The 11,569-nt window shown below is 39.7% G+C and overlaps 1 protein-coding gene across 1 annotated transcript; it reads left to right on the top strand.

The window, feature by feature from the left end:
- Positions 1-2,745: 2,745 nt before the first annotated feature.
- LOC123546193 (uncharacterized) lies at positions 2,746-4,125 on the top strand. The gene has a single exon (XM_045332387.2). It carries the CDS (start codon positions 2,746-2,748, stop codon positions 4,123-4,125), a length of 1,380 nt encoding a protein of 459 aa, XP_045188322.2.
- Positions 4,126-11,569: the final 7,444 nt, after the last annotated feature.

The following is an 11,569-nucleotide window of genomic DNA, read 5'->3' as shown; positions in this document are numbered from 1 at the left end:
CAAAATTTCAAATTTATAAATATAACGCACCAGGGCCGGATCCAGATTTTTTGAATGGGGGGCACAAGTCTAGGGGTATCAGGGGTCATCCCCTGGATTTTTTTTAAATACATGTATAAAATGTTGTCCTTTAGTGTATTTATAGATGGATGTACTTTCCCTCATATAAGGGGGGTCAGGCCCCCCACCTCCCTGAAAATTTTTGAAATATAGGTATAAAATGGTGGCCTTTGGTACGTTTTAGGTCTTAATTTTGAGGCGACAGAGAGGTTATGAGGACAGGGGGTCATGGGGCTCTCCCCAGGAAAAGTTTGATATACAGGCATGAAATGGTGACCTCTGATGCGTCTCTGGGTCTAAATTTTGAGAAATAATTATTCCTTTGCCAAAATACTAATAGTAGGGTCACTAGGTTGAACCTTTGATGAGTATAGGTCACTTCTTAGCCAACTGGGGGTGGGGGGAGGGGGGAGGGGACACGGGCCCCCTCGGCCCGGCCCTGGATCCGGGCCTGCGCACCTTCCGTAACCGGTAACGTCAAGGTTGTTTGTTTTTGTCGGTGATAGAAAAATCCCTTTTTACACGTTTTCTTTTAAAGTAGCTGTATCGATATGTTATAAAGGAAACAAATTAACTATTTTTCTAAGATTTAGGTCTAGTCTCAACCTTAAAGCAAACTGAATCATTCCCGCCTTTGATTTAAATTTTATCCAAGTAGTCAGACTGGCACAGTCGACAGCTAATTTGCTTTATCTTCTTTAAATTCGGGACTCAGTTAGCTTCAATATTTACTTAATTAATTATTGTTGGGGTAGCTATACGTAAGAGAGCCGACATGTGCCGCCTATGCACTTGATCGCTCGAGATATTTAGTGACGTCATATATTGTATGACATAATTGGAATTTAGCGTTTGAAAAGTTATTGTGTCATGGCGAGCTTGTTAAATGTGTAGAAGGCTAGATCTATATTCTAAGGAGGCTGAAGCAGTTGACGTCTTTGTATCGTACAGGTTCTTCCTGGATTATGCATTTGGAAAATACTGTGATTAAAGATATTGTTTCAAATGCATAGTTCAGTTATTTGCCTGAAATTCTTCGAAAGACTGCCGCAGATTGACTGGATCAATTTTCGGATGATGGATTTTCAGTGTAAAACTTCTGACTTTGAAAATTGTGCATTGAACTGGACATCGTTTGGGAGGATTTAAGGATAAATGGAATAATGATTAAAGGAATTTATAACTGAATACATTACTTAATGGCCGGATTCTTTCGTGCAAAGTAAGTTCTTTTTCTATTTTTCATTTTTACATTTTTCAAAATTTCGTTTGTATACTAGATCTAAATTGTAAATTCTATTTCAAACCCATTCTGTTTCTTACGGGAGGAAAAATAGCTAAGTGTAAAAAATAAGTGTGAAACGTCCCCACGGAATAACACGTGAAATTTCCCGAAAATCTTCAAAATAGAGAATATTTGGCAATGGCGACCAAAAGTAAACAACAGCGAATTCCCATAGAGAAACTGAAATTTAGTCGCACGGGAAAACAAGACGATTGTTTCAAAAATCCTTGAAATTCTCGAGGGTGATTTTTTATTTATTCACGACAACATGTTTTATGTTCTTTGATCCCAAAGTCGAGGTCCAAAATTAGGTGGGACAGACTATAGTACAAAAAGGTAACATAGAAATGAATTGTAATGTAGGGGCTTACAACAAATTTGTCAGGACACGAATTATAAGACCCAGGGAAGTGCCTACGCCTTTATATCTTGGACAATGAAATGGGTTCAATCGCTAAGGTGACTATTTCTTAGATTAGCTGACAAACGAAATAGAATGTCCTTTGTTAAAACGTATAGCTGGTGAGACCAAATATCTCATATCGTTGTCTAGCCTAAGTTCGTGGATAGTGCAAGTTCGTGGATTCCCCATTACAGACTCCAGCTTTGGAGCACGCGCGCACTAACCAACCGAAAACTGGAAGTAAACAAACCTTTGTCAACAACCAAAAAAAAAAAGTCAAAATATGCGGTTTAAACAGGTAAGAACACTAATAAAAGCCCAAGCATACAGAAATACCTTATATTTACTAATCCCAAATGGCCCCTTACTCGTAACTCCCTTAAATACCTTAGAATGACATTTTTATTTCCCAGATATCAACTCTTCTGCTTTGTTTACATTTTAACTTGACAGCCTCGTTTTGGTTTTTCATTACATTTAGGCCAAGGTTATTTTATTATGTGTTGATTAGTCCAAAAACCTTACCCATTTTTACCAAAAAGATAACAATCATTTTTTTTTAATTTTAGATAAATCCTCGTCTTTTGAAGCAGAAATACCGCCTCTACTCACCTACTGCCATGCACAATGCCTACAAATGTATAAAAGATGAAAATGTCGCAGTGTGTAGAGCTGCTAAGATTTTTGGAGTGCCTGAGCAGACCCTTAGGGACAGAATACATGGTAAAATTGATCCGGATTGTGTGACTACTGGAAGGGCCCCTGTTCTTTCTCTGTATGAGGAGTCTAAAATAGTTGACCATCTGAAAACGATGGTTGGGTACGGGTATGGATATACCAAACAAGAAACATCTGACATTGCCACTGACTATGCTATCAGATTAAGTAAACGAACCAAACAAACCCGCTTACTCTGGCTTGGTTTGAAGGTTTCAGAAACAGATGGCCAGATGTGAAAGTACACAAACCAAGAAGTTTGGAACAGCTGAGAGCAAAGATGGCAAATGAGAAAAATGTGAACACTTACTTTGACAATCTCAGGGGAACACTAGACCAGTATGATTTACATGACAAACCCCACCTCATTTTTAATATTGACGAAAAGGGTATCTCGTTGGACCATAAACCACCACATATTGTTCATGTACATGCTAATCCACCTGCAGTCACAACTGGAAAGAGCAAAACAGTCACTGTCTTGGGCTGCGGTAGTGCCAGTGGTGTGGCCATTCCGCCCTATTTTGTATTTGCAGGAAAGCGCATGAATCCTGACTTACTGGCGGGCAAATGTGCTGGTGCAGATGGAACAGTAAGCGAGACCGGCTGGTCCAATGGTGCTATCTTCAGACACTGGATTGGACATCATTTTATCAAGTACATTCCAGGTCGCACCAATGAACCTGTTCTACTTATGTTGGATGGTCACAAGTCGCATGTTTCTGTAGGGCTTGCAGAGTGGGCTCTGGAACTGAATATTGTCATTTTTGTCTTGCCTGCTCATTGCTCCCATATTCTTCAACCCTTTGATGTTGCCTGCTTTGGACCCTTCCAAAAACTCTATAACATCCAGTGCCACAAGTTAATAAGGGAAACATCTGCCACTATTTGTCGGTACAATGTGTGTGAGCTGGCGTGCAAAGCCTACACTAAGGCAGTATCCCCTGAAAACCTACAGTCTGGGTTCAGGAAGACTGGTATATATCCCCTGGATAAAGCTGCCCTACCTCAAGACAAGCTTCTACCAGCTGATGTCTACCAGGAGTCTTCAGAATGTAGTCAAGCTAGTGAAGCTTCTACAGTGGAAGGGGGCATTGAAGTTAACAAAGATGAAGGATGTAGTGTCTTCATGAAAGAAAAAGGGAAAGAACTTAAGAGAAAGAAATCAGAAACTGAAAAGCAGAGAAAAACAAGAAAAACTATGAGCAAAATAGTGTCAGGAAAAGAGATGTCTACAGAAAGTTTAATAGAGCAAATGAAAGAACATGAACTAAGTCAGAACAAAAGGAAGCCAGAACAAATGCAAACAAAGGAGAAGTCAGTTAAAAAATCAATGATAATCAAACTCTTGAACAAACAGTCCAGTCCAAAGCCAGGCCCTTCCACTGAGAAGTCTGCTGAAAGCCCATATAGATGTGAAATGTCTGACTCTGAGTCAGACAACATGGACACTAAGCCATGCTGTGTATGCAATGCACGCCAGCCTATTGAAATTTCTAGAAACAGGTCTGTTAAGTTTGTTGAGTGGGCTCAGTGTGATGGTAAACATGGCTGGATGCCCTGTTTACACTGGGTACACCTGAAATATTGTTGCCCCATAACTGAAGTTGCTGACGGTCAGAAATTCTACTGCCCTCACTGTGTTGACTATGAGGAATAGGCACTGACTTGTAAAAAAAAATCTTATTTATAAATAATTAACTGTAAATAAATCATTAATGACTATATTTTGTGTTGATGTTAAATGCTATGTAAAACAAACTTTTTTTCCTTAGCCTAATTGACAATTCTCGTGAGCACATAAACTGATGACGTCATCCACGAACTTGAACGAAAATGAAAGTAAGTAAACTAACTGACATGCCTGTTTTGTTCTGCACATTTCTGCAAGGTTTATGGTATTTTTCACGCATTATGCATGCTTTTGAAAAGGAAATTGATTAGGTATTTGATTGTAAGTATAAATTTATTGCTGTTTGCTAATTTTATTCGAGTATGAAATGGTTGTTTCTTGTATCCACGAACTATGACCAGACAAGGATATATAGAATTTTCCTCTGGCTACCTTGCCTAAATGATTCGTATACCAATGATTCCTAAATGACTTCTGTTGGAAGCTAAATAATTTCAGAGATCACACAATCAATAAATGTTTCGAACTAACGTAATCTTCAATTAATACCGATAAGCTCAAACTCCTATAGGCTGGAGGCTCTATACTTGACTGGTCTTTTTGTTGATGTTCCCGTCAGACAATGTCTTTGAATCAACATCATACGAGTCCTGTCGCATAGATGCTCGGCCTCTGTCCTTTTAATTGAAGTTACAACTCTATATAAATGTCCAGACTCCTGGATTACTCAACGCCTATATGCTATCATATGTAGCATTCAAGTACCCTATAGGTCTATCCCCGATGCCCTGGCTGTAAGTCGCCAATAATGCTGAACCGTCTATAAGCTGGAACTCTCCTACTATCTCAGTAGATTACCAAACTCTGGGTCTCTGTCTCAGCTTTCCGATGCTCAGTCTATATATTATTATTATTATACGAAATTTATATAGCGCCCTTTTCATGATCAGTTTCACGTTCAAAGGCGCTTTACATAGTTCAAATGCAGCCACACAGGGCGCATAATTCATTCTCTACTAGTACAATCACAGAGCGATCTGACCAGAGGGACAGAGTGAGACAAAGCCCCCTCAGAGAGATCAGAAATCAGGTAAGGCTTGTCCGGCTAACTTAGCCTAGCTCTTTGCGAATAGACAGCCTTATTCTTTAATGTGCCCAGTGTATAGCACTGATACACGCAAGGAAAGCCTTGGTTCCTGACCAGTACACCTCTAGTTGGGTGGGAAACACTGAAAAGCGTTTCTGAAAATTCCCGAGTAGATGCCGGGGATCGAATCCCCGACCTCAGGATTGGAAGGCCAGAGTGCAAACCACTGAGCTATCCGTCCACCGATAAATAATTTCAGAGATCAGACAATCAATAAATGTTTCAAACTAACTTAATCTTCAATTAATACCGATAAGCTCAAACTCCTATAGGTTGGAGGCTCTATACTTGACTGATCTTTTTGTTGAAGTTCCCGTCAGACAATGTCTTTGAATCAATAACATACGAGTCCTATCGCATAGACGCTCGGCCTCTGTCCTCTTAATTGAAGTTACAACTCTATATAAATGCCCAGACTCCTGGAATACTCAGCGCCTATATGCTATCATATGTAGCATTCAAGTACCCTATAGGTCTATCCCCGATGCCCTGGCTATACGTCGCCAATAATGCTGAACCGTCTACAAGCTGGAACTCTCCTACTATCTCAGTAGATTACCAAACTCTGGGTCCCGTAAGGTAAAACTCCTATGCGCTGGCCCTATAGCTCGAAACCTTGTTGAATTCTGCAACTCTTCTTTCGTCTATGAACTTCAAACTAATAATTTATCCGCCCTGACAGTGTAACTTCCTTATCAAGGTACTGGGATAAATTATTAGTTGAATCCTCGATGTGTCTTCATCAATCGCTGGATACCGAATGCCCTCTCTGTCATCAATCTACCTATTTATACCCCAGCAAACGTGCTATTTTTAGAACTTGTTTCTGGTTGGTCGAAATTTAAACATTGCGTTTTACAACAAGTACTTGCTGTATCAAATATCTGGTTCCCTTTACCTTTTGTCTATGACATAATGTGTGATGCTGGGATCCAGCTATCCACATAATGAACCCAAATCAGCCACAAATGACTCAAATTCTATTATTTACAGCAATTAAACAATAATTATAGCATTGACAAAACGAAAAGGGAGTCAAGTGTCGCCGTTTGGCTTGCTCAGTGTTTTGGGTATTATGGGTTCTATAAGGGGCTTGTCGGTGTAATGATGTAACACTGTAATTTGTAAATAAACAGACTTTAATTTTCAATGATATATATGAATGTATAATTCATAGATATAGCAGTTCTCAGATGTAATGGCAATGGTCTAACATCAATCTATTATATTGTATTATATTATATTAAATGTAATGTACAAACAAAATGTAAACAAACATGTAAAAAAACATTTGCGGTCAACGGCCGGAGGTCAGCTTAAACAATGGTACAAAGTAAACTTACAAATACATGAAAACGCAATGATATACCAAATATTCATTTGCATATAGGTCTTGGGAAAATAAAACACAATGTTTTGCAATGCATTACCTGCAATTTGTAAATAAACAGACTGTAATATTTAATGATATATATGAATGTATAATTCATAGATATAGCAGTTCTCAGATGTAATGGCGATTGTCTATCATCAATAGCCAATCGGCGTATACCAAAGACCTGAAACTAATTTACATAATAAAAGAGGACAGGTAAAGAGTGTAAACAGGTGATGTATTAGTAAATATGCTACGGCCTACGTCTGACTAGTATATAAAAACTAGTGACTACTGATATTAAAATATTCCAGTCCTTTGCAAATAATTATTATAGGAAATTTTTTACATATAGGACTTCTTTCTATGCGTATAAATATAGGGATTTTATAAGGCAACAACAATATTGGAACTTTTTCTTTTATTAAATTTAACACCTGTGACATATTACCACTCTCCGGAAAAATGTTGTCCTCAACATTGTCTATTATATACAACACATGGTAATGCCTGTAAATGGATGAATTGCATTAAAGTAAAAACAACAAAAACAAAAAAATCAGATTGATATGCGCGACTTAAAACGTACGCGATCACGAAGTAAATATATATCAGACCCGATAACATTAAAATATCAACGCGAAACAAGCACGGCTAAGCATTTTTTCAATATATATAACTGATCTACTGTAGGGCTCTACAACTAAATGATCAAGTAATTTACATACGTTACAAAATATATCAACGTAACTATCTATGTAAGATCTAATGGAGATTTTATAAATCTACATAACTATCAATGCCGTTGCAATTGAATAATTGTGAACACTTGTAGTCGCGTGAATTAACTCTGTATTCAACTTAACATATTCCATCTGTTTGAATATCCATTGGTTTATGAAAAATATATATACACTGTTCATGTAATCACTTAAGTAACCAGTCGTTAGAAGTCATCCATCCCGGTTTAAGTGTCTGTCTAACGGGTCTTGGAGAGGGGATAGGGCTTGATGGTTCAGAGTCCACCTCAGATCTCGGTGTTGAGCCAAGCTCTCCTGGCGCTCTTCTTGCGGGAATCCTGTATCGCGGCACACTTAACGATTGATCTAAGAAGGAGGAACTGTTGCCATGAGAAGCACTGTCATCACTGAAATGTGAATCAACGTCAGAATGTGAATCAGTTTCCTCTTCTGTTTCCGACGACTCAGGAATCTGATCAGATTCTATGCTCATAAAGGGCAATAAAAGGTTGCGGTGAAGAATGCGGGTCTTTCTGTATCGTGCCCCTTCCCGCTTCACTTCATATACTGGGAGATCCTCATTTGGTTGGCTGACCACAGTATACGGGAAATGTTCCCATTTATCGGCCAACTTATGTTTTCCTCTGAGTGAAACATTACGGACGAGAACAAGATCTCCAGGGACAAGAGTGAGACTTCTGGCATTTCCATCATATCGTCTCTTGTTCCTCTTCCCTGCTTCTTCTGCACATTTACGAGCTGTTTTATAAGAGCTGTAGAGTCGTTCTCGCAATTTGGTGACGTACTCAGTGTGTGACGCTGCTGACATCTGGTCGTTTGGCAACACTAGGAATGCATCGATGGCCAACCTTGGGTGTCTCCCAAACATAAGAAAGTGTGGGGAATACCCAGTGCTATCATGGTTGCGTTATATGCGTGGACCAAGGTTGGGACATGGGCTTTCCAATCCGACTTTTGGCTTTCTTCTAAGGTTCCAAGCATCTTCAATAATGTTGCATTGAAGCGCTCTACTTGGCCGTTTCCGATCGCGTGGTATGGTTTAGTTCTGGACTTGTCTGTGCCAGTAATAAGCTGAGCTCCTTGATGATATTGGACTCAAACGTCTGGCCTTGGTCACTATGTATTCGAGCTGGAAATCCGTAGTGGACGAAGAACTGGTCATACAAAATCCTTGCAGTTTTCTTGGCAGTTTGGTTTCTTGTAGGGAAGGCTTGAACAAACCTGCTGAAATGGTCAGTCTTGACTAAAATATTTTCGTAGCCTCCTTTGGAACGCTCAAGTGACAAATAGTCAATGTAGACTACCTCCATTGGTGCCATTGTAGAAATAGGGATCAATTCTTCAAGACTGTTTCTGGCTTTCCTTCGAATGCATCGTGGGCAATTCTTTACTTTGGAGATGACAAAGGAGTCCATCCATGGCCAATAAAACCGTTCTCTTAGGAGAGACAACGTTCTGATGCGACCTTGATGCCCTAGGTCGTCGTGCAATGCCATGAAGATATCATCGCGAAGTTTGGTCGGAACAACAAGTTGGAGTCTTTCTTGCCCCGATACACAACCTTGTCTATATAGGACGTTCTGTTGTAACCTTCGTTTTGACCACTCCCGCAGATATGTCGAAACAGTTGCAGCGTTGGAACCAAATGTCGTAGACTTTGGTTTAGTTCCGCGACGAATGTGCTGTACCAGTTCCGAGATAACTGGGTCACCCAACTGTGCCTTATTCCGATCCTTAGAACATAGTCCGTAGGCTAGGACCGCATCATCTGGCACAAATTGTTCAGAATCATCTTGTGTTGTTGTGTCTGGATCCACGATGGTATCAGCCAGTGCAAGGTCTTCAACTTGTGTTGCAAATGCAATTGCCTTAATAACGTCTGGTCCAACAATTGTGGTGTCATCCGTGTTCTCTGGAGTCGTGGTTTGTTTAGCAGATTGCCTGGACAAAGCATCTACATCGATGTTCTTCTTGCCGCTTCGGTAATCAAGACGAAGATCATATTTGCAAGACTAGCAATCCAGCGTTGACCTGTGGCATCTAGCTTAGCAGTAGTCTTTGAATAGGTCAGTGGATTGTTGTCTGTCAACACGAAACAAGTACTACCGTAGAGATAGTCGTGGAATTTTTCGGTGACAGACCATTTTAGAGAAAGGAATTCTAGCCGATGAGCTGAGTAGTTCGTCTCTGAAGGCTTCAAACTGCGACTTGCAAATGCAATCACCTTGTCAACTCCGTCTGATTCTTGATATAAGACCGCCCCTAGACCAAGTTTCGATGCATCCGTATGAAGCTTGAACGGCTTGGAATAGTCGGCATGAGCAAGTATAGGTGCTGTTGCTACACTCTCTTTAATGTTCTCGAATGCCTCCTGTTGCTTCGGACCCCATTCAAAACGTTTTCTCTGAACCTTCTTTTTGTCCTTGTGTGTGTCTCCAATCAGTAAGTCGTTTAATGGTCTGGCTTTTCTGGCATAATTTCGTATGAATTTTCTGTAATAGCCAGAAAATCCAAGAAAACTTGAAACGTCCTTAACTGATTTAGGGATAGGCCATTTCAAAACCGATGTAACCTTATCTGGATCTGTTCTGATGCCTTCTTCTGATACTAGATGACCTAAGTAGAGGACTTCTTTCTTAAAGAATTCACACTTGCTTGCTTTTAGCTTTAAGTTGTGCTCTTCAAGGCGATCAAACATAGCTTCCGGGCGACGAATGTGTTCTTCGAAGTTGGACGAATAGATGATGATGTCGTCGAGGTAAATAAGGCATTTTTGGAGATTCATGTCTCCCATACATCGTTCCATAAGGCGTTGGAACGTTGCTGGGGCATTGCATAGTCCAAATGGCATCCGATTCGCCTCGAAAAAACCCAATTTACCGACCTGGAATGCAGTCTTTTGCTTGTCTTCCCCCCGTAATTCGACCTGCCAGTAGCCTGCCTTAAAGTCTAGTTTACTAAAGTATTTGGAACCTGCAAGTAGGTTGATGGTATCATATTTGCGTGGAATTGCGTAGGCATCTTTCGTTGTGCGGCTGTTCAACTTCCGGTAATCGATACAGAACCGATTAGTACCATCTTTCTTTCTAACAAGTACTACATTCGATGAAAATGGGCTTTGTGATGGTCTTATAGCTCCCATAGCTTGCATTTCATTTAGATATTCTCTTACTTCTTGTATAAGTGCGGGTGGAACTGGACCATAAGGTTCTTTGAAAGGTTTTGGATCTTCTAGATGAATTTCATGTTTCACTTTGTCTGTATGTCAAATATCTAAAGGTCCGGAAGAAAAAAACACGTTTCCATTTGTAGAAAGTATCTTTGACTTCATCGAGTTTTCCAGCTGGTACATTGGTAAGGTCTATCTTTAGATCTAATATAAGTTCATCAACGTTTTCTTTATGTGTTTCTGCATTTTCTCTTTAAGGTTGTTTTCGATTTTTTTCTTCGGGACTCCATGATCGAAGTACATTCACTTCTTGCAGTTCGCAAATGACTGACTTTGGCTGAATATGGACAGTCTTGGCTGACATATTGTATAGTCTTACTGGGACTCTTGCGTTTCTACCAGGCTTATTTAATTCAACAACTCTTTGGCAAACATCTAATCTGCTGGAGTTGCGCTCAGAATTTTCAGTGACTGCTGATTCAACATCGACTTGTTTTCTCACCATGCCCGTAACTGTTCTTGTTTCGAAAGGTCTAATCTGTATATCTCTGTGATTTGTAGATTTTACAAGTCCAATTGTTGGTCTTATAGATGCAACAGCCGAATGCCATTCCTCTGGTAGTTCGTCTGAATCTAAACTTGGAATGAAACGGAGAATGTTTGTACCAACTATAATAGGTACCTTGATGTTGTACTCGGTGTCCGGAACTATGAGTATTGGTACTGGTATTTCTGTATCTGTTGAATCGGGTATTCTAACTATTGCTTCTATGTATCCAATGTATGGAAGTTGTTTACCATCTGGACCATGCACTTCTAACTCTTCAACTGTATGCGGTTCTGGTCTTGGATCTTAGTTCTTATGAAATTCTTCCGATGCTGTAGTAATCATTGATCCCGTATCTACCAAACATGGCGTTTTGAAATTGTTAATGTAAACTATAGATTCATTTGCTTTACCAACAAGTCGTTGAAATAGATCTATTTTCTTCTTAGGGCTATGTTTCTTGATGTCTTCC

This window comes from Mercenaria mercenaria, unplaced genomic scaffold (genome assembly GCF_021730395.1).
Source record: "Mercenaria mercenaria strain notata unplaced genomic scaffold, MADL_Memer_1 contig_2048, whole genome shotgun sequence".
Lineage (NCBI taxonomy): Eukaryota > Metazoa > Mollusca > Bivalvia > Venerida > Veneridae > Mercenaria > Mercenaria mercenaria.
Note: the sequence above shows the minus strand (reverse complement) of the source record. Positions and strands in the feature narration are given on the sequence as shown.